Source organism: Dermochelys coriacea, chromosome 1 (assembly GCF_009764565.3).
Source record: "Dermochelys coriacea isolate rDerCor1 chromosome 1, rDerCor1.pri.v4, whole genome shotgun sequence".
NCBI classification, from domain to species: Eukaryota; Metazoa; Chordata; order Testudines; family Dermochelyidae; genus Dermochelys; species Dermochelys coriacea.
Genome location: NC_050068.2, coordinates 35,640,725 through 35,664,619, shown reverse-complemented (window position 1 = coordinate 35,664,619; position 23,895 = coordinate 35,640,725). Strand labels below are relative to the sequence as shown.

The 23,895-nt window shown below is 45.6% G+C and overlaps 1 protein-coding gene and 1 long non-coding RNA gene across 2 annotated transcripts; both read left to right on the top strand.

Moving 5' to 3' along the window:
* The first annotated feature begins 240 nt into the window (after positions 1-240).
* On the top strand, positions 241-5,629 carry LOC119844983. Its single transcript, XR_005289464.2, has 3 exons — positions 241-468; positions 1,139-1,340; positions 5,495-5,629. It is a non-coding gene; the product is annotated as an uncharacterized LOC119844983 (long non-coding RNA).
* Positions 5,630-6,808: 1,179 nt separating this feature from the next.
* On the top strand, positions 6,809-12,828 carry LOC119844975 (vitelline membrane outer layer protein 1-like). Its single transcript, XM_038376588.2, has 3 exons — positions 6,809-7,046; positions 9,850-9,953; positions 12,455-12,828. Exons 1-3 carry the CDS (start codon positions 6,876-6,878, stop codon positions 12,747-12,749), a joined length of 570 nt encoding a protein of 189 aa, XP_038232516.1. The 5' UTR covers positions 6,809-6,875; the 3' UTR covers positions 12,750-12,828.
* The last annotated feature ends 11,067 nt before the right edge of the window (positions 12,829-23,895 follow it).

Sequence of the window (23,895 nt, the reverse complement as noted above, 5' to 3'; positions counted from 1 at the left end):
AAAAACACTGGATTAGATAAAATAATAAAACAAATGTATTAGCTACAAAGAGAGAAATTTTAAGTAATACAAGTACCGAGGTGTAAAAGTCAGAATAGTTACAAGAAAAATAAAGATAAAATGCTTATTGGTGGCTAATTTAACGAACTATTGTAATCCCTTTGGGGTTTAGAGAGCCTGGTCCTTTTAAATCTTTTTCCTGACTGGGGGGGGTGGGGGGAAGTGCTGATTGTTCCAGAAGGAGGAAGTGCTGTTGGGGGGAGAGCAAGAGGGTGTGTGTCTGGACCTGCAGAGAGAAGGGCTGCAGCAAGCAGGCCCTCACAGAGTGAAGCAGCCAAGAACCTGCCTGAAGCCTGGGAGGGAGAGAGCAGCCGATTGGGGACACCGCAGGAGAGGAGCCAGGAGGAGCCCGAGAAGGACAAGCTGGAACTGGACCCATATCACTGCTGCCCAGAGCTGCATGGGGCTGTGAGTACTGGGGCTTGTGACTCTGCACTGGGAATAAGGAGGGAGGCTGTAGCTAGTTAAGCGGGGAGGTGATTGCTCTGTGTGGCTTTGCAGAGAGAGACAGAAGAGGGCACCGGAGGGGTTTGTTGGGGAAAGTTCACTGGCGCCATAGATGACCAGGAGCACCCAAGACTCTCCACTAGACTGGAACTTTACCCAGGACTCCTGAACTCTGCTTGGTATCTGCACTTTCCGACTGTGCTACCACTGGGCCTGTGGGACCTTGTGTTGAATACAACCCTGTTTTAGCACTCCCCCAATCTTTCCCCCCCTGTTGTTTTCTCCTTTCATCCCTCTGTAAATAAATATTTCCCTTTCCTATATTCACTCTACTCTTCTGAGTGTGTGTGTGTGTGTCTGTGTGTGTGTGTGTGTGTGTGTTCACTCCGGGGGGTTGGAACAGGTGCCCCTGGGGTGGAAGGGACTTTCACTGCTGAGTTCCTGTGCATGCTTTTTTTTGTCCAGAGTTGCCTGCAGAGCAGACTCCATCTTGGTAAGGGCACTAAAGTTACACTATGTTAGTTTCAAAGCAAAGGTTTCTCACCAAATGCTTTCAGCAGCTTTCTGATCAAACTCTTTAGGTCAGGACCCTTCTCCCAGAGGCCAATGGCTGCTGCTTTTGTCTTGTCAGGTGCAGAGAATGCAAGTGACAAGGAGAGAGAGGGTGTGTCTGCCCCTTCCTTTTATAGTCCCCTGCCCCTTTTGAGAAGCATCTCCATCTGGGAGCAAGGTGACAGTCTGACTGTGTGGAAGGACACTCCATGCTGTTTTGCATCTAAGATGTAGATTTTTGCACCTGGCTCCTTTCCTGCCAAAGAATGGCCACTGAGCAGGTAATGGTCCATCAGTCTTGTTTACACTTGGCTGAGGCATCAGCTTGCTGTCTGTCCCTGTTTGGTCATTCCCCAGACTTATCTGGAAAACATACTTTTAGTCATGATCTCAGCTTATGTTTGACATCTTCATAGATAACACTGCTATGGGCATTATTCCATGATATAACTGATAAGCAAATTATGAGTGTTTACAAGGTATGCCTTGTGACATATCTTTTATGATCATCATTACAACAATGTGTAGGGTGTGAACACAGCAGTACATTCTGTCATAGTTTGCTCAGCCAGCGCTGCTGAGGTCAAACGGATGTACTATTGGGCCAGAGCCCACACATCCTGAAAGGAGGTGGGAGGGAGCAGAGTGGGGCCCTAGAGAGAAAGCTATCAATTTAAAAAAACAGCAACTTTCTGCATCCCTCATCTGCCAGTCCTGAAATCCACTCCCCTGCCCTGGTGTACCTCAAGCATCAATCACTGAAATCCACAGCCTGTCCTATGGGACCCTTTTCTACACTCTGCCTCTGCACTGAGCAGGGGATCCCCCACCCTCACCCCTCTCTGGAGTGATCACTGGGGAGTGATGAGTCTTTTATGTGCAAGGGGTGGTCAGGCCAGTGAGCGTCGGGTGCAGGGATGTGGCAATGGAGCGATTGCTCCAACGTGTGGTTGACACCAGGCCAGTGAAAAGAACTCCAATTTACCTGGGTATACATTCCCCTGGGGCCTACGGCTGCTAGTCATTCACCAGTGTCTCCTTCTTTGCAGTGAGAGGAACTATCTTGTGGCCCTGTGCCAGTACCATCCTCAGCCAGCTCCTCTCCTGCTTCCTCCAAGGTGACAGAACACTATCTCCACCCTCACTGTGCCCATGGAGACATAAGCAATGAGAGGGGAGCTCAGAAACTGGGCTCCAGAGACTTGGATTCTCTCTGATGGTAACATTTCCCCCCCTCTCTCCGCCATTTCCCCACAATGCAAATCACCCAGTCTCACACAGAGGACCTTGCTTGATGCCAGTGTGTGTGCCTAGGTTTTTGATTCCTTCCTTCCTGACCCCTCCAGCCAACCCTCAGTGCATGGTCCCTTGTGTTTACTACAGAAGGGGAAGCAGGTTGCCTCAAAAATGGGGCTGCTAAGAGCCAATGACAAAAAGAATTGTCTACACCGTTGGGTGCAAGGGACTTCTCTTTGTGCACAGAGAGGGCTGTCTATTGAAGCAGAAAGGCTCTGGGAATGCAGTAGCTGAATAATGGAGAGAGATTCTAGGTGTCAGCAACTAAAGAGAAATGGAGGTTAGGTTGGGATGCATTAGCTAACCTGACCCTAAATGTGACCTCTTTACTAATGTACGTGCAGGGTACCAGTTTCTCAGTTAACTTTTCAGAGGGTTCCCCAAGCTCTCCACAGGCTCCACCTTGGCTAGCTAAACCAAGACTGAGCACTTATACTGCATTGCCACTAGGGAAATGGTCACTGTGAAGGTTAGCAAAAAGAAAAGGAGTACCCGTAGCACCTTAGAGACTAACAAATTTATTAGAGCATAAGCTTTCGTGAGCTACAGCTCACTTCATGTAGCTAACGAAAGCTTATGCTCTAATAAATTTGTTAGTCTCTAAGGTGCCATGGGTACTCCTTTTCTTTTTGCGAATACAGACTAACACGGCTGCTACTCTGAAACCTGTGAAGGTTAGCTATCACATCCCAGCCTGATCTCCAGCACTTTTCTTGTGTAGACAAGGCCTGAAACAACTACATCTGTCTGGCTATGGTAAGCTGTGACCATGAGGAGAGCACGTGAGCGCTGTCTGTAAGATCTGAAGGGGGTTAGGATCTGGGGGTTGAGGGGAAAAGTTTAGGGGTAAAACTAGGAGGAAGGGAATGAAATGAAGGAAGGTTGTTACGCTTGAAGCTCAGTCTGTTTTATTAGGGATCTCTTAGCCTGTGGAGTCTCTCCCTAAGGGAAAAGCTGGGAGCCCTTGCCCCCAGGACATTTAAATCTGGCTTGGAAATCTCCCCCTCTCTGGTTTTAGTGGTTCTATATGTTGCTTCCCCCCCACTGATAATCCAGTGAGGGGGCAGGTGTGGAGGGGAGCAGGGCAGCTTCTTCTTTTAACAACTGGAATCCAGAGTCCAGTCTGTAAGGCCAAGACAGCAATAGCGTGGGAAACATTCAGGCTGCTAGTTGGGCTTGATGATTAGCCATCTCCCAGTTTGCCTGGGCAGTGGCATGTTACATGTGGAAGGAGCCTCCATTGGGGCAATTTCCTTCTTTTTTAAAAACATTCAGTTAATTTTGATTTAATAAAGGGAAGTGTGGAAAAGTGTCATTTCCCCTCCCCCAAGTCCAGAATATGGATTATTGAGCTAGAGAGGTTTTCCCAGCCCCCTTCCTCTTCCAATCCCTCCCTGGCTCACTGGTTCCCTCCCTTTGATGCCCCTATCCCAGGAGGAGCCCTTCCAAGGCAGTGGGGCAGAGCACAACAACACAGCTCTGAATGGCATTTGCCTACACTGTGCTGACAACACCATTGTTGAGTTCTTTGTGGGGCGTTGAATAGCTCTTTGGTTCCTCTCCCTTTGAAACATCCCATGGTTTTCTTCTCTGGTTGTTGCCATATCCCAGCACCAGCCAAATGTCTCTCACGGTCTCCTCCCCTTAGCTCCATGAGGTTGATCTGGAATTTCTTCTGCTGCTGTCAGAGACCAGGATGTGGGTGGTCATGCTTAGTGATTGGAGCAGGTAGCCAGGAACAGGCTCTGATCCTGAGCTCCTGAGTCCAAGGCCAACTGGCAGAGTCAGAAGTCAGGAATTAGATCCAAGGATCTGGCTGGGTTCCCTGGGGTGAGGCAAGGCAGAATGTAGGGCAGGAGCAGGGCTGAACAAGGCTTATTCTCGGAAACAGCTGAATCATTTTGGCTGAACATTTTCTGGAAAAAACTCAGCCTGAGGTAGTCACCCAGCATGGAAAATTTCAGGGCAAATGGTTGCATTTTGACAAAGTTATAAGCAACTTAGAAGAACTGTTGGGCAATTTTAATTATAGGCAGTGCCAGCAGCCCAGTCTATACTAATAAATGGGCTCCTTCTTCCAGGTGTTGTCAGCAGCAACAAAGTTTGGATTCAACTATCTTAAGGGGTTTCTCTTTAAATTAACAAACAACAGCAGCTTGAGCCCCCACCCAGAAACTGGGGAAAAATGAACATAAGAATGGCCATACTGGGTTCCCCTGCGTTCCCTTAGCAGGCAATACTTCCCCTCTTGCAAGCACTGAATCTGAATATAAAACAAGGAAGACTTTATTTGGGTGCAAGGGGACACAGAATCAATTTGGGGAAACACACCAGCTATACACATAAATTAACAAACTAGCCAACCTATGATATCTTTGGCAGAAATCTGTTAACTCAGTTCCCCACCTTCCAGGTGAATGTCCAATAAGCAACTGCCTTTTTCACACATCACTTCCCTCTCCCCACTAACGCCCACTTATGGTTGGTGTCAATGAGGAGCATAGTCCTAGAGTTCAGGACAGCACTGGGCCAGCCTGCATCCCACCCCCCAGGGGAAGTGCTGCCTGGTCTGGTCTTGAGGCTCCACCACAAAACCCATCTATGGTGATTTCAAACTTATTGGCACTGGGTAGGGGCCTCCTTACCAGTGTTCACTCAACGCTATTCCTGTCCACTGCTGCCTCCCACCACAAATTTGCTTCTGCGTTATCTCTTGTTGCAGAGTAGCCTCTGATATCTCTTGGCAACATCTTCCATGAAGGGGGATCAATGATCTGTAGACCCCCCCAACACACTCCTGGCCACAAGCAAGATGCACCCCCTCCTCCTTCCTACACCTCAGTCCCTCTCCCAAACCAAATTTGGAGTTTGTGTATTGTTCTGGTGACTCCCCAAAGTGTCACTTAGAGGATTTATGGGAAGAAAACTTATGCAAATTAAGTCTCGGTAGCTGTATTTTCCCTGTTCACCAACCAATGGTGGCAGAGAGCTCCTTATCCTGTAAAGCAGGAGTGGTCAATAGGTGGTCCAATGGTCAAATCCAGACTGCCAGATGCATTTGAACAGACCATCCTTTTTTCTTTTTGTTTTTTTTAACTTATTATTATAATTATTTTTACTATTTTTGTATTTTCTCTAGAATCTGGACCTTGACTATACCTTGACGAAGAAATTTGGTGGAACTTGACAAAAGATAATTGATTACCCCTGCTGTAGAGCCTCTGTCTCTCTGGAGTTCTGGGTAAACAGCTTTGAAGCAGTTCTTGGCCACTCTTTCTCCTGTTCACCAACAGATGGTAGCGGTAAGCTCACTGCCTTCTGGGAGCTTCAGCCTCAGGACTGAATGCATCCGATGAAGTGAGCTGCACGAAAGCTTATGCTCAAATAAATTTGTTAGTCTCTATGGTGCCACAAGTACTCCTTTTTTTTTTTTTTTTTTTTTTTTGCAAATACAGTCTAACACGGCAGCTACTCTGAAACCTCAGGACTGACACATAAAACTGTTAACAATGACCCCAGCTCTTGCAGCCTTTCTGTGTTGGCCCTTCTCTCCCCAGAAGCTGATTTGTTTATTCTTTAAGAAACTTTTCTGTAGAAACTAGATTTGACCTAACTAGGTGGGCTTATCACACAGATTTAAATGGAAAGGACTAAGAATTGAATAGGCAACTCAGAAGAAACAGTCTAACTGGCCTTGTTTTCTCTCAGGAGACAGAAACTGCAGATGGCCTCTGCTTCCTCATAAAGGTAAGTAGCCAAGGGTAAGTGTCTTAGCTTTATCCTATGAGTGTGCCGCATTCTGATTGAATGGGGACCACCTCCCTCACCAATCCCCGGGGCAGAGGGGCAGCGTCCGGGGTAGGCAAGATAACAACCGGTAGGTGAAGAGCATGGAGCAATGGGTTGTAAAACAGATATGTTTGCTCATCCAGGACCACATGGTTCCAGCCTGGAATGGGTAAAATTACCATTTGGCTAGTGCTCAGACTTATGGATAGGGAGATGGGGTAGGGAGGGTGGGGGAAAAATCTCACCACTCAGTGTGAGGGAACTTCAGGGAGCAGAAATGAGACCCTGAGTAAAAGCTATGAAAGAAAAAAAAATCTCTCTCTCCCCCCCCCCCCCCCACCAATCCCAGGACCCTCTGTCCAACACAGCCGCAAAGTCCTCTCCCCTGCTTCTCTTTACCTCTGAACCTTCAGCAGCTGTCCTAAAATCCGCCGCCTGCCCTCAGGACACACAGTTCCTCTTTAGCCTAATTTGTCCTGGCCCTGGGCAGCAGTTTCCTTCAGCCGCAGACAGTCTCACTGGGAAATAATGAGCACTTTATGTGCGAGGGGTGGTTGGGTCAGTGCCTAAGTGCAGGGACGTGGCAATGAGTGATTACTCCCTGTTGGATTTGGCACCAGGCCAGCATGGAAACCCAGCATAGCTTTCCTGGGTATAAATCTCCCTGGTGCCTAGGGGTGTTAGTCACTCACAAGCTTCTCCGTGAGTAGCTCCATAGCTGATGCTGCACAATGCAGCCCCTCATCCATGCAGGGCTCTACCTACTCCTCTCCTGCTGCTTCCAAGATGCAGGGGCACACAGGTACATCTACACCCTCACTGTACCCAATGGAGGCCCATGGGGTGAATGGGGGAAAAAGGAGTTTTGCGCCCATGGCTACGCTAATGGATTTGCATTGAAGGTAAAATTCTTCCCATCTTTCTGCTACTTCCTCACCCCCCCACCCCTACCCCCACCCCCACCCATTCTCTCAGCAAGAACTTCTCTTGACTCTAGGCTGTTCCTGGGTTTTAAAAAATCCTCTCTTCCTCACACTCTGGTCAGCCATTGACATACAGGGTCACTGATTTTATTAAAGGGTGTGGGGCAGGGAATGTTTGTGACCCCAGAGCTGGGGCTGAAATGAGATGAAACACAATTGTTTGCACAGCTGGGTTAATGGGGCTTTGCTTTGGGCTCAACCAGAAACATCTGTCAAAGCAGAAAGGGCAGAGGGTGTAAGAGCAGAGTTAGGAGGCGATATTAAAAGAACTAAATCTGTCTGGCTCGGGTGAGCTGCGAGTGAGAGGTGGGGATGTGATCACGGTCTGTAAGTATCTGAAAGGGGTTCACATGAAAGGGCCTGCATGGGGGGGCGTATTTGAGGGGGAAAGTAGGAGGAAGGGAATAAAATGAGTAAAGGAAGTTTTGCTTGAAACTCATTCTGAGGGTAGGCCTCCACTAGAAAGTTTTGCCAGCATAGCTATGCCTGTTAAGGGTGTGATTTATTTTCATTTTTTGAAAATATTTCTATGCTGGCAAAAGTCCTAGTAGATGTGCCAAAAGTGCTGTTGCCAGGATAGTATATTTTGATCACCAAACTGGAATAAGCTATACCAGCAAAAGTATTTTTTTTGCTACTGCAGTTACACAAGGAGGACATTGCGAGTAAGGCTAGAACAGCAAAACTGTTCTAGTGTAGACTCAGCCTCAGGTTTCTCTGCCAGAGAAGGAATTGTTAGTCTGTGGAGTAAGGGAATGACCATCACAACTGCATTTAAATCCAGCCTGGATATCTTCCCCCCTCTAACTGCTATGAATCGGTGTGTTGCTGCAAGAGTGAAAATCCAGTGTGGGGGTTGTGGGTAGGGGCAGCCTGCTTACTCTTCCTAGCTGGCATCCAGGGTCTCTGCCTGACAGAGTGGATGTCAAAGAGGTGGAAAACATAAAGGGGAATACAGTAACTCCTCACTTAACATAGTTATGTTCCTGAAAAATGCTACTTTAAGCAAAATGACGTTAAGTGAATCCAATTTTCCCATAAGAATTAATCTAAATGAGAGAGGGAGGAGAGGGTTCCAGGGAAATTTTTTTCACCAGACAAAAGATTACATACACAGTCTAAGTTTTTAAACAAACAATTTAATATTATTGTGATACAGAAAGGCCAGGGAGCAATGGGAGAGTGCTAGAGGGGAAATATATGCTCAAGGCTAATTAAGGTGTGGTTCCCTGTAGACTAGGGAAGGTGGCTGCAGGTTAATTGGAGCACCTGCAGTCAATTAAGGACCTGTTAGGAACCTAATAAAACCCCCTGCTTCAGGCAGAGAGAAGAGGAGAGAGAACTGGAGTTTGGAGGTGTGCTATGAGACTTGGAAAATCAGAGAACTGAAGTATGGGGGACCCTGCCTCAGTAGGGGAGAGAACTCCCTTCCCCAGCATGTAAGGACTGCAGGTATCCTACCCAAGGGGGAAGAGGATAAGAACCTGCAGGCATTGAGAGGGGCTGGGGCTTAGAGTGAGGAGCAAACCCAGACCCCTTGCCCGCTTCTCTCCTTTACCACCGTCCTGGGCCACTAGCGTGGCCAATGATGCCCAAGAACAGGGGCAAGGGGTGGCATCTTAGCTCCCCGCCAAGAAAAGCGCAGGACCCACCAGACTAACATCAGCCATCTTGTCACACTGTACACAGCAATTATGATGGTGAAACTTGGTTGAGGTAGTGGAGTCAGAGGGTGGGATATTTCCCAGGGGATGCCTTACTGCTAAATGATGAACTAGCACTTGGCTGAGCACTCAAGGTTTAACACATTGTTGTTAATGTAGCCTCACGCTCTACAAGGCAGCCCAAATGGAGGGAGGAGACACAGCATGGCAGAGAGAGACAGAAGCACTGTGTGTGTGTGTGTGTGTGAGAGAGAAAGAGGGATGAGCATTGCCACTTTAAGTACACTGACCCCACTCTAAGTACATTGCTTTTTTTAAGTAGATCAAGTTTTAAGTTGAGACAGCAGCTGCTGCCAGCAAGCTCCCTCTGTCCTGAGTCCTATCATGTCCCCCTGGCTCTGTGGAGATGGGGTACAGGAGTGGGGGAGCAGCAGTAGGGGGAGGGGAACACCCTGGCATTAGCACCCCTCCTCCCCCACCCCCTTGCACAGCAAGCAGGAGGCTCCCAGGATCAACTCCAAGGCAGAGGGCAGGAGCAGCACAGGGCAGTGGGGGGAGGGACAGCTGAACTGCCTGGCTATTGACAGCCTGCTGGGCAGCTGCCATGCAGGGAACTTAGGGGGGCTGCCAGTCCACCCTGGTTCTAAGCCCCCACCAGCTAGCTCCAACAGGCTGCTCTTCCCGCAAGCAGTGGGCAAAGCGGGTGGCTGCCAAACAATGTTCTAAGGCAGCATTGCACAACTTTAAACGAGCATGTTCTCTAATAGATCAGCAACGAAACATTAACTGGGACGACATGACGTGAGGAGTTACTGAATATGGGAAAGGTTGTTTAGTTGCCTCTCAGCTTCCCAGGGAAGTGGCTGTAATGTGTGTCGGGAGCCTTCTGGCAATGATTATTACTGGACATTTTCTTTTTCTTTTTTTTTTTTAATTAAAGAAATGCAGTTAATTTAATAACAGGAAGTTGGGAGGTTTATTGGCTTGGAGGATGGGATTCCCAACCCGTCTCCTCCCAATCTGTACCTGTGCCACCATCTCCTGTACCCCTCTCCTAGGTGGAGCCTTCCCAAGGCAGCGGGGTAAAACGTGATGACACGGCTTTGAATGGCATTCGCCTATACTGCACTGACGGCTCCATCATCGAGTCCACGGTGGGACCGTGAGTAGCTCTTTGGTTTTTCTCCCATCCCTCCTGCTCTGGAAGTGCAGAGAGAATAACCATGAACAATGTAATTTGCACAGGATCTCTTCTCTGACTATTCTCTCTGTTTGGAATCTGTCAAGGAAAATTAAAATAGGGCACTGGCTGTTCTGTTTCCGCTTCTTTATGATGGACGCAGCTGGCCATTTCATGTTAAAATTCAGATCTTGTGTGTCCTGGAAGTTGCTGTGAAGGACGGGTGAGAACCAGTGATATGATACCAGCCCCAGAGTCCAATGTGAAAGCTTCAGCAATTGGGGGCTGGGGAAAGGAATTTTGAGCTACATCCTTTCATATTCTTTGGGTGAAATCCTGGCCCTACTGGAATGAGTGGGATTTTGCCATTGCCATTGTTGTTAGTTGTTGGCTCTGTGAGCTGCACCAGCTCTGGCCAGGTAGCTGGTACAGCAAACCTCGATCGAACTGCCCAAGAAGACCAAAGACTTGGTTCAGTGGTAAAGGCACTCAGCCAAGTTTACTATCATCAAAGCACTGTACTAGTACCCCATAGACTCTACAGGAACACTAATACATGTATGTCCATGACCAGCTCAGTAAGTGGCGTGACTTTCCGCTTCCTCCTAGGCCAGACAGACCCCTCCTCTGTGACCCCTCTTTCATACACTGATACAAACAAGTTACATATTACCCTTCTGATGTGGTTAGTTACCAACCCTACCCCTTGTACTTCTGGGTTCAAACAAAACATTTTCATCCATCATCTCATCCTGTCCTCCCATCCTTGTTTTACGTGGGGTCGGCATGTTCATGTTCCATCTCCCCGTATTGTGTTTGTGCCATATCTTTATGTTGGGGGGGGGTTACCTGTGTCTTCTGGAATGTGCACACATGAATACCTTGAGTCTAGTACTTCTTGGAAGTACCTATGTGTTTTTTTTTGTTTGTTTGTTTTTGCCAAGTGCATGTATCACAAAGCAAGAGTCTACTTTGTAACAGGGTCTGACTTTAGCTCAGAGCCTGACTCTTGCTAACTTGGCTTTGTAGGTTCTCTCTACTGTTTAATGTTTGGGTATAAGATTCAGCGCAAAGTATCACAGATCCAGTCAGGTGCCCCCTTCCAGCCACCCTCTGGGCTGCTGTGAGGGAAAGCCAAGCCTGTGTGTGCCTGGATCCCCATGTGCTTGGGGCTCAGCAGGCTGCAGCGCTGGTTCCTCCTGGGGCCTCTCTGGCACATTTTCTGGTTGTTGACTGTCTGCTGCTACTTCACGGAAGTGGGGCTGCTCCACCAGGAGCACTGGAAGTTCCCTAGAAGTGGGGGAAACACCAGTACTCAAACTGTGGTCCTGTCCCCTTGCTCTGCCTCTTCCCCCAGAGGCCTCACCACCCATTCGCTCGTCTCCGTCCCCTCCTCCTGTCGCTCGCCCTTAAGGCAGGAAAAGTGATGGGGTCATAGCCCCCTACACCTCCCTGTTCTGGCGCCTCTGTGCTCCGCCCACCCTCCCTAGGTCCCCAGGACCAGCATTGACCGCCAAGATACCCCAGTTGCTTAAATATACCCTCTCCCAGATCTTCACCCCCATTTAATTCCCTTCAGAGGCACACAGTAGTTGTGATGCTCACAACACACACACAGCCACTTTGCCCAGAGTCTAACAAACTGTTCTTTTACTTTAGTCTATTAAGTCCACGAGAGTACAGATCATACAAAGCAATAAACATCCTAACTGCAATAACCCCTGTCCTTTGGGATGCTGGGGGGCTATCTGTGTCCAGGATGGCTGGCAGGCAGGGTATCTTACATGCCAGATGACTTCTCCCTCATGAAGTTCCCTTCCCCAGCTTCTCTGATCTTGCTCTCTCCTGCCCATTGCTTCCTCTTCCTGTCTGACTCTTTCCCCATCTTAAATCCCTCCTGAGTCCTGGTCACCTAGCTGCTTTTTTTTGTTCTGTGTTTGGTAACTTTCCACTGCGCAAAAAAAAACCCTTCCCTCAGACAGAGGAGCAAGTATTTTTTTGTATTGGAATGCAGTTACTCTTTTTGCATGGTCAAAGCATCGTTATTAACATTAAGTACCTCCCCGTTGTTTTCAGTATAGAGAATATTTGGTACATGTCCTGTCAGCAATGGTGGATCCACATACAGGGAGGCATTTATGATACAACAGTTTTTCATAGTAAATTTCATAATAACTTCAACCACAACTGATAAGTTCTACACACATTTTCCCAAATTGTCACTTAAGGCTCATCTCCGGAGTCCTCCAGCAAAACCAGGGAAGACCAGGCTTGACACTTCTGATATTTCTAAGGTGAAATACAAGCAAGAAAAAACACTACTCAAAACAAAATACTCCAGGTCCTTCCAGGCCTGTTTTCAGGTCACTGCTGTGTGTCCTATAAACCCTGGGCTTGGTGCACACTAACTAGGATGACTGGTGCCCCGTGGTGGGTAGCAGACCCTGAATAAGCCTCAGGTAATTTATTTTCTTCTTTGGCAGGTGGGGCCATTGGACTGGGGTCCTCTGGTGCCCCAAGAGCAACCTGATCTCCTTCTCGCTGAGAGTGGAACCATCCCAGGGAAAGGGCGATGACACGGCGGCCAACAACATCCAGTTCGCATGCTCAGATGGGACCGGGCTGATGGGCACCTCACATTCCTGGGGTGATTTTGGCCCATGGAGCAATCGCTGCAGCTCTGGGGCCATTTGTGGGATCCAGACGAAGGTGGAGGCATCCCAGGGCCGTGGGGATGACACGGCGCTCAATGATGTGAAGTTCTTCTGCTGCAACTAAACAAGCACCTGTCCCTGCCCATCCCCCAACACCAGCACCTGCCCAATAAACACCATTAAAGTTTAGCTCTGCTTTTGAACAGGAAGGTGTCTGTCTTATTGACCCAAATCAGACATGTGATCATGTACCATCTCCACATCTACAAGGGAATGCTGGATTGTGAGGGGAGCCAGGAGAAGAGGAGACAGGGAGGAGCGTGGAAGGGGGAGAGATAATGTCTATGATAAGGAGAGAGAAGGGATGCATGGCCATATTGGGTAGAAAGGGTTTTTTCAAGATATTGGGAATCAAGTAATTTTATTATAAAAATGGTTAAAATTTGTTGTCTAGAGAACCAAGAAATGACTGGGGCCAAATCTTGTGTGTGAGACTGATTTTTGTAAAGTAGATGACAATGAAAGATACAAAAAGGTAAATGATTTACAGCTGTGTATGTTTCCAAATATGGCATGCGTCATAGGATCTCCAATAAAATTATGCAATTACACAATTTTACAACTTGTCAAAGTTGCAAGACCGGACACCACAAATCCAGGCAATGCTACATAGACATAACGTGTTAGGGTGTGAGTAACAGTAATACAATAAGGGAAGGCATACATGAATAGAGGGAGGAAGGGGGCTAGGGGTGAGTGAAAAAGAAGGGTAAGGTTGAATGGAAGTGGGGCATTATTTGGGCTATCTCAACATTTTTATCCAAATGTATCTAGAAACAGGGTCCAAATTTCTTCAAATTTATATAATTGATCTCTGTGGCTGTTGGAGGGCTTTCCCTTCACCCCCTCCCCCGGTTCTTGTCATGCAGACAAAAAGCAGAAGACTAGAAGTCTGAAGTGCAGGCAATGCAATGCTTATTGGGGTTAGTTCCAAGCAAAAATATCCATAGCTCTCCACGCTGGCAGAGTCTGTTTCCCAGTGTTCTGTTCCCAGCTCTGATGCGGCAGAGCGTTTACCCCGTGTCCCCCTTCCCAGCTCTGATGCCGCAGAGCATTTACGCTGTGTCCCCCTTCCCAGCTCTGACTCCTCAGAGCCTTGCCTGTGTCCCTGTTCCCCGTTCCCCCTTCCTCCTTAGCAGGACCAAATATACCTGCAGTGCATGCCCCTAGTCACACCCCTTACAACTTATGGTCATGTTCCATTTTGGGGGGTTGTGAGTTTGGGGTCTTCATCCCACCTCTTTTATATTCCAAAGGATTACAGGGGGTAAGGAGTGGGGTTGTGTTCTGGCCAAGGCCAGGCTTTTCTGTGGCTTTTAGTGTTTCTTATGCCTCTCCCCTCCCCATTCCCTCATGCCCCTCTTAAGTGGTTGCTTGACCTTGGCTTGAGAAAGAAGCCAGGCAGCCTTTCAGTGTATGCTCATATATTACACTTCCACCATACCCTTAATTCTATCCCTTATGTCTTCCCATTATACTAACAAACCCATCTGGCCAGGTAGAAACAACATACACAGTGTCTTTGTCCTTTGTTCACACGGTATTATAAGATACAAGAGTACCAAAAAGTCAAACCTGAAATTCTATCTGCAAGGCTGGCAAACAAGCCTCTATACTAACAGTGGCGATAAGCTATTCTTTCTTTGGCTGCTACTCAGCCATGTCCAAATGCCACTGCTCTGTTCTGGGCATAAGCCTACCCAACCATTTTGTAAAATGTACTTGCTAATCATTGCAGTCTTTAAGGACCAAAGCTTTTGTAGTAAAACCAGCTTAGCAAGTACATATCTTTGGATGTAATTTTCCACTGAGGTTTGGCTGCTGAGGCCCAGCATTATTTTCAATCCACCTCTTTCCACAGCTACCTGATACTGGACAGTCTCACAGCATATGCATCAGGGTTCCTTTTACTTTGTTACAGTGCCAACTAACACCAGAGGATAAGGCCTTTATCTTGGGCAATCTCTGTGGTGGCCAACACATTTTGAATAAAATCTTTTGTTGCATTAAATGGAGCCTGAGATTCAGAGAAGAATTTTTAACATTACATAATATGCTTTGGCACAGGGTTTCTTTTTAAGGCCTCTGATCAATCCCCTTCAGCACTTTCACAAAGAACTCCAGACTAATGGAGTTCCTCTTCATTAGGGGCCCAATCTCAATAATGGTCTCTCTTAATGCCCATTCAGGAAAGTGACTCCCACTATTTTAGACACATGGTGTTCTTTGCTGTGCTTTAGGGAACACCATGATTTGAAACAGGCCAAATAATCACTGTTGTGAACGATGGCTGTTTCATCATGAAAGAAAAACAAAATCAATGAAAACAAAAGAGAAAGAATAAACAAGGGTTATTTCTATTACAATCTCTTTGGTCTTGTTGGGTCACAGCTGGCTCTCAGCCAGATCCCTAGGCAACCCAGCAAGCTCAGCTGGACCCAATAAGCCCCCTCCAAATGTTTGTACTGCCTGATTGGGCAGGGGAACCAACCAGCTACTACTTGAGCCTTGCAGCAGTAGTTGCTCCTGGTGTATTATATCTGTTCTTACAGCTGCTTTCTGTTTCAGCCATTGTGCCAAGTCCTGTTCCTAACCCTTTTCCTGCTCCAGTCCTAGCCTACTTGCTCTATTCTGGTTCTTAACTCCTGGTTCTGATAGACTCTTAGCTACATCTCCAACTCTAACTTACCCTTTGAGTTCTGACCTTTGGCTTGGTTCCTTGACTTTGACTCCAGTTTCCTCTTTGGACTGGTGCCTGATTCCACGTTTGTCGTCACCTGAATTGCCATCACAACCACAAGGTGACGTCTGCTTCCCCCCACTAAGTAGGCCACCCATGACCTAGTAGTTCACAGGTATGCCTCTCCATGAACAGCTTTTAAGAGAGATTATATCTTTGTAGGCCTGCTTCTGGTGGTGGTGCTCTTCTTTAGGAAAGTCAAGATCAAACATATCAGTTGTAAAATTAACAGCTAGTTCTGTTCTAATGAATCCTAGATGACTAAGCCAATTCTTAGATGGGCAAAGACCTTTTTAATTAAGGGGTAACTTAACTTGTTGCCTGTTTAGTTCATAATGGATAACAAACAATTTATAAATAGGTAGTAGTGTGGTCTTAACTTCATCTTATGAAACTGATTGAAAGTATTTAAATAATTTATTCAAAAGAAGCCATTCAAGGAGCTGTCTTGAGATCAGATTCATTAATTTGCCTAAGAATATTAAGTTCAAGTGTCATTTGCTATTTTTCTCTATTTAACTTTGGCTCCTTTATTTTATATATATATATAGTTTAAACCATTTCTATATCTTGTTAAAACCATCAACAGGGTAAATCTAATTCTGTGGCAGTACTTTGATGTTGAAGTGTTGGTGATATTATTATGTGGCAGAATCAGTGATTGTTCCTTCTTGATGCTGTATTGTTCTTTGTCTTGCTGCTGTTTGCTTGCTTGAAAGAAATGACACTGTTGAGACAGAAGTGTAGTTAAAGTTGAGAGATGGAAGCCGAGAGTGCTGCATGCCTGAAAGAGAGACTTACACTTTTTATCATTTGTCTGGAGGTGAAAGACACACCCCTTTATTACTAGAGGAAAAAAATCTCCAGTCTCTACTCTGTATTTCTGATCTCCATTCTGAATAAGCAAAAGTCACTCTATCCTGAGATAGATGCTGTGGACCTTGAGCATGCTCCATAAGAATTTAGCATTTTTTATATATATATATCCTGGCATATAAAGAGCTGTGTGGATGCAAGATTGGCAACTATTGAGCATGTGCAGTAAGGGGTGATAGAGAAGTCAGTTAGATGGTCAGATCCCACTCATAGTGGTCACAAATTGTTTTAAAGGTCAGATGTCAATCAGAATTCTGAGATAGTCGCCAAGACTGAGCATGTGTGAGTGAGGTAACTCTAAGAATAGGAAGGTATATAGAGAAAGAGCTACAATGTAGCATAAAAGGCCAGTTGCCAGCAACAGTTTCTGAGTCCAGAAGCTGCACCCGAGAAGGAGAGAGGTGTGCAGGAAGAGTCGGGGAAGCCAGCAAGAAAAGTCCACGAAAAACTGCTGCAGAGATTAAAAAGAGAGCTGGAATGGAGTGGAGCAGAGCTGACTGACTAGGAACTAAAAAGCAGTAGAACTGCTGGTGGTTTAAAGCAGCAATGGATTTATAGAGTAAGCATAATATTCTTTTAATTATAGTTCAGCAAAAATATAGCATAAGTGTTTAATATGTGTATTCTTGGTGTTTGTAATGGTTTAAAACAAATTAAGAACAGCTGTCAGCATTTTGTTGCAAACTGGCTACTTGGAAAATATTGCTTCTCTTAAACTACAATAGCATATAGTTCAAATGATTCTAAGTGCTCTTTAACTTGCAATAAGGGATTTATTTCTCAGGGTGTTTTGTGCCTTGTTTAGGATAACTAATCCGTAATAGAGAGTATATCAATAAAAAGATATAGGCAGTATTCTTTCAAAAACAAAGCGTCAATTACTTTATTGGAAGGTTATATCCATGTCCTATAGTTTTTTATTAGCCACCCTAGGAACTTTTACCTCTGGAAGAACAGATTGAGGGGACAATAGGCAGATTATTGTAGCAGCACCTCAAAAATGGATTTTGGAGCAACACCTTATAGGGTGTGGGTGGATTTTAATATTGGCTGTTTTCACTCCCTTCCTGGACGTCACATCTTCATGCATGGATCTGGCAGTATTTTCAGCTCATGAATAGGCAATTTTTGCTTTGTGCTTGTGGAGGCAACTCTCGGAATATCTTTAAAGTTTAGTTTTAACTCTCGTACTTGGTCCATTTTCTGAAATATTATTTTAGTTTTTTCATTAGAATTTAATCAGAGTTGAAATTGTTTCAAATCACCCTTATATCATACATAAGTCTTGTAGCTCTCAAAGTAGTCTGTCTAACCTTGAATAATTCTTAAAGACAGTCTTTCAAACCTAAATAATTTATTCTTAACCACTTTGGAGAGGTGACTTTTGATTTTTCTGTGCTGGTCAGGAGTTGTGTAAGCTTTGCCAGATAACTAATTCCCCAATTAATAATAATGCACTCATGGCTTCTATCAATAGCTAGTGATAGCAATGGTATCAGGCTTTATTTGCGGCTTGCATTTAAATGCCAAAGTTGCATAGAAATGGTGTAGGCTTAGATTTTTGTTTGTATTTAAGGAATAAACAAAGGCTTTTGGAAAAACATTTTTCCAACTATACACCTTTCCTTTAAAGGTACATGAAGATTTTACAGTATTTTATAAAATCATTTTGAATAATATTCCTAAAGTGCTTTGAGTTTAAAACCTCACAGTTCACCTTAAGGAAAGGGGGAGAGAGTCTTCTGTATTGGCTTTGACAAATCAGGTGCTAGACATCACTTATCGTCAAGATCCTAGAGGGGAGGATACCCTCAGACTGCTTAACAAGGGGGAGGTGTGTCCTTGCAGTATTTTGTGCCAGTCTCTTAATGGAGCCTATCTTGACCTAAAAATTAGCTCAACCTAGCTTCATTGCTCAGGGTTGGGAAAAATTTTGTGCCAAAATTCTTCCATCAATTTAGCTACATCTACAGTGGAGTAAGGTCAACCTAATTGTATTGTGCAAGACACTAATTTTTTCAGTGATAGAAAAACCCCTTCCATCACTGTAGTACAGGGGTGGGAAAACTTTTTTTGGCCTGAGGGCCACATCTGGGTGGGGAAATTGCATGTAGGGCTGGGGCAGCGGGGTGGGGTGTGGGAGGGAGTGCGGTGTGCAGGAAGGGGCTCAGGGTAAGGGGTTGGAGCAGAGAAGGGGTGCGGGGTATATGAGTGGGCTCAGGGAAGGGGGTGGGGATGTGGAGTGCCGCAGGGGGCTCAAGGCAGGGGTTGGGGTGTGGGGTGCAGGTTCCCTGCCTGCCCTGGCCCTGCACCGCTCCCAGAAGCGGCTGGCACCACGTCCCTGGGGGAGAGGTGGCAGAGGCCTCCACGCGCCGCCCTCGCCTACAGGTACCTCCCCCAGCGCTCCCATTGGCCACAGTTCCCCGTTCCTGGCCAATGTGAGCTGCGGGGGAGCGGTACCTGTAGGCGAGGGCAGCACACAGAGCCCTTTGGCAGGGGTGGGGGGAGGCAGGGGCTGCAGGGACATAGTGCTGGCTACTTCCGGGAACGGCATGGGGCCCATGGTGCCACGTGGGTGGCAATCCCATGGGCTGGATCCAAAGCCCTGACAGGCCAAATCTGTCCTGCAGGCTGTAGTTTGCCCACCTCTGCTGTAGCAAGTGTCTATGTTATGGCACTCTATCCTACCCTCGAGGGAGAGCGTGCCGAAGAGAAAGGGCATACAATTTAGGAAGGAAGCTTTGCTGGTAGCTCAGGCTGGGTTTTCTTTGCCTATCAGTAGAGGAATCTATTTAGTTTCTAAGGGAAGGGGCCCATTTCCTCAGACATTTAGCTCTGATGATTTGATATGTTTCTGCAAAAGTGGAAATCTGATGCAGAAGGGTAGCTAAAGCATCCACAGGTTATTGCTGCCCAGTTCTGCCTCATTGCTGGACAGGCTAAGCAAACTGCTAATAAAAATCTGACTTTCATTGGATTTTCTCTTGTTAGTAGCCTTCAAGCTTTAGAAGCTAAATAGAATTGGGGGGAATGCAGTGTGAAAATAAACTTATGTAGACAAGCTTTACGCTCCAGGGTGTTTGAACACTTGGGGGTTATCTGGTTTTGGAATATTAGGCATAAAGAAAACATTTTCCTAATTTGAAGCACAGCTGTGCTTTTATGGCACTGTGCTGAGCAGGTGGGCCACTCCAGCAAGAGATCAAGGGAGACTGTGCCTCCCTGAGCACCCACCTGGGAATGCTCCTGTCGCTGCGCCCCTCAGAGAGAGACAAGGGACCTGCTGCTTCTGTGCCAGAAGGAGAGTTGACTCCTGGTACTACTGCTTCTCTGCCCCTTTGGAAGTGGCTAACCAGGGCCTTGCACTTAGAAGAGCACGAAGAATGCAGCTACAACCTTGTTCCAAAACATGAGGTATGGGGGGACAGGATCCTTGTGTCATGCCACATCCTTTGCACCACCCAGAAATTCAGTGGCCATTCACAAGCTGACCCTTTAACTGTGTGAAATCTCTCCAGCTTCCAGTGGAAAATTTCATTACTTGTTTTAAACAAAATTAAGCTGTCTTTTAAATGGAGGGATGAAAAATACAATGACCATAGCAACTACTGCAGTTAAAGGGGTTTTACAAGAACTCAGGGGTTTGTTATATGGGCTCAGACCACTGGTCTGTTCAGCTCATTCTCCTGTCTCCAGGGGCAGTAGTTAATATCTAATGTATTTTCTGCACTACAAAATGGTCACAAAACTTTTCTCTGTCAAAATGGCAATCAGCATGAATTGCTTTGAGGAAAGCAAAACAACCCAATGTGTGCTAATACTTACAAATTCTGGCCTTTTGGAGCACAAAGCAATTTCTGATACTTTTTGTTTCCCACCTTCCCCAACCCTCATTATTTAACATAGCAATTTCAAGAACTGTGGGTGATAGAGAAGTCAGCAATTCAGAACTCAAACTTGATCAAATCGCTCATAACGAGACAGAATAAAATATTTCTTCTGAATCTATCCTTAACAAGCAGGGAATAATTACAAAAGGGATAAATAATAGGACAGAAAATATGTTGCCTCTATATAAATCCATAGTGTGCCCACATCTTGAATACTGTGTGCAGATGTGGTCGCTCCATCTCAAAAAAGATATATTGGAAAGTTGAGAAAAGGGCAACAAAAATGATAAGGGGTATGGAACGGCTTCTGTATGAAGAGAGATTAATAAGACTGGAACTTTTCAGCTTGGAAAAGAGATGGTTAAGGGGAGATATGATTGAGGTCTATAAAACCATGAATGGTGTAGAGAAAGTAGATAAGGAACTGTTGTTTACTACTTCTCATAACACAAACTAGGGGTCACCAAATGAAATTAATAGGCAGCAGGTTTAAAACAAATAAAAGGAAGTATTTCTTCACACAATGCATGGTCAACCTGTGGAACTCCTTGCTGGAGGATGTCGTGAAGGTCAAGACCATAACGGGGTTCGAAAAAGAACTAGATAAATTCATGGAGGATAGGTCCATCAATGGCTATTAGCCAGGATGGGCAGGGATGGTGTCCCTAGCCTCTGTATGCCAGAAGCTGTGAATGAGCGACAGGGGATGGATCACTTGGTGATTACCTGTTCTGTTCATGCCCTCTGGGGCACCTGGCATTGGCTACTGTCAGAAGACAGGATACTGGGTTAGATGGACCTTTGGCCTGACCCAGTAGGGCCATTCTTATTTGCCAAGATTTCACTTACTGGTCCAGGTCCTTGGCTGGAATATATTGATGTAGCTCCACTGATATCAGCTTGATTTACACCTGCAGAGGATCTGTCCCATAGCTTTTACAGGGTAAAATCAAGCTCTGCAATATTCCTTGCTTTGAGTTTCTATTTTTAAGTTGTGGTCTGAAACTCATTAGATGGATCCTCAGCTGGTGTAAATCAGCCTCACTCCATTGTGATGATGCTCTGCTGATTTACACCAGATGAGGCTCATGCTTGTTACTTTATACTTTAAACTGTTTTAAAAAATATTTCTGCTAGCTAAAAAGACAATCAGCAACTTTCTCCCCAGCTTCTGAGTATAGACATTTTGAGTGGGCAATTCTTCTGCTACAGAGATGCTTGTTTTACTATATCTTGACTCAGCACTGGAAATAAATCAGGAATCTGTTATCAAGGAAGGATTTATTTTTTTTAAAATAGCTCCACTGTCTATGCAGGAGATGCTGGGGAAAAATCCTATCATATTCCACCCCCTCTCTTTTATTTTATATATATATTCATAGATATAAAAAAGTTCTGATCTCTCACTTCTGGCTCTTAGAAGTGAGAGCCCTAAGGTAGTAAGAGGCCCAGCAGAGATGGCAACCTGTGTTTCCCCCCTCCAAGAAAACATTTTCTCCAGTTACCACATATGTAGCTGGAGTCTAGGACTGACATTTGTTTTTACAACAAATATACACTTAGCATTCAGAATTGACAGGCTACGTTATGTCCTTACACATACTCCAACTTCTTGCTTTGTACACTTGTTGCCTGACTTCCATTTTAACAGGATTTAGGATATCCTACCCTGAGCGTGTAGTAGAACAATGAAGGGTAGAGATGGTGAAATAAAAATAAATGTATATTTTTTAAAATGTCAGGGATGCATTTATCCTGACAAAATGGGCTTCTATTAGTGAGGTCAAGAAAATGTCATAGCAAGAAATAAAGTCTTATAAAGCCAAATGCTGCTCCATTTGTACAATGGTGAGTAAGACCCAGATTTTTTTTTAAAAGGTATTTTGGCATTGCTGCCCTCTGCATTGCAACCAGTCACTGATTTTTAAAAAAGAAGTCTCATTTTCTAAAGGGATTTAGGCCCTTCAACTATGATTTAGGCTTCTAAGTGCCTAAAATCCCTTTAGAAAATGAGACATGAGGCTTGTCTACATGGGGACACTCAAGAAAATTAATTCAAATTAAAGGTGTAAATTAAAAGTAGGGTCGTTAAACTGCATTACACCCCCATGTGAACACCTCTCAGAGGTTGTACAACAAATCTTATTTTTCTTGTACCAGGCAGTCCTTATTCAGTCCATGATAGTTGCATGCATGTATCCTTAGAGCCAAACCTAATTAACTGGTGACTGTTGGTGATAAACCAACTGAAAATAGCTGTAAGTGAAAATTTCCTGAATGCAATTATTTGGAATTGTTGCTACTGTACCTGAGCAGCAGAAAATGTTAATCTGTGGATCTATAATATATAAACTAAAACAGTAAAGGCTTGTGAAAGGGGGAATTTATTGAATCTTTGCTCTAGGTACCCCTGCAGACCAGAGCCCTCAGGAACTTCCTGGTTTGTCTGGGTTCCATTCCTGTGGAGGTGAAACTGCCTCCTAAGTACTTGCTGCAGAGGTAGCTAAGCTATATAGGGCCTTCATGTTGCTGCGCCCTGACTGCTGTATGTTAATCAGGGGCCTAAGGCAAGCGGAACCCCATGGCAGCAAGTTTCAGAGCCCAGGTATATAGACTCAGGGTTATGCTATTGTACTGCACAAAAACCAGCTATGTAGAAACTCAGGCTCTGAAGTCTGGGGAGTAGGGTTGGTCTTTAGACCCCTGCTCCAGCCTGAGCCACAGTGTCTACAATACTGTTTTTTGTTTAGCACGAGCACCCCAAGCCCGAGCCTGTAGACCTGGGCTCTGAGACTCACAACTGTGGGTTTAAGATGCAATGTCGACATACTCTAGATGTCAGAAGCCAGGGTCTCATCAGGGAGGGGATTCCTCCTCCGCTAATGGAATTCTGGGGAAACTGAATGAGCTATAAGGCCCTGAAAAGAGCTATCAACAAGGATCATTGGGCTAGTGCATCACCCTCCCCTTGGTTGTGATGGGTCTGAAGGGTAAAAATCACCACATCCCAGTAACCCCTTGGGAGGCTGATAGCTGGGGTTCTGTATTCAATACTCTCTCTCCTTCCCCACACCCAAGCTGCAACTGGGGCTGGTTGAGGAAGATGGGTCACATGACTTGAGTAACCTCCCCAACCCCAGCAGAGGCGAGTGAGTAAGGCACTCCCCACATATGTCCTTTGTGCTCTTTAAGATAAGCTCCTTGCTTCCTTGTGAAGATGTATGGCTGCTGACCAAGGAGAAGAAGCAAATCTGATCACCTCCCTCATTCTCTTTTGCACCAGGCTTGGTGGGGATACCAGCAGGATGAAATCTCAGCAACCTATGCTTGAATAAAGTCACCTTTTCAGTATTACCAGTAAAGGAAAGAAAAAACTGACTTATATAAATTATCAATAGCCAGATCATATCCTCCATGAGTCAAACCTCCACAAGACACACTTGCACAATTAGATATAATAGGCATCACAGAAACCTGGTGGAGTGAGGATAATCAATCACAGGGACACAATCATTCCAGGGTACAAAATATATTGGAAGGACAGAACAGGTCATGAGGGGGATGGGGGGCGGGGGAGTAGCACTATAGGTGAAAGAAAATGTAGAATCAAATGAAATAAAAATCTTAAATGAATCCACATGTTCCATAGAATCTCTATAGATACTAATTCCATGCTCTAATAAGAATATAACCATAGGAATCTA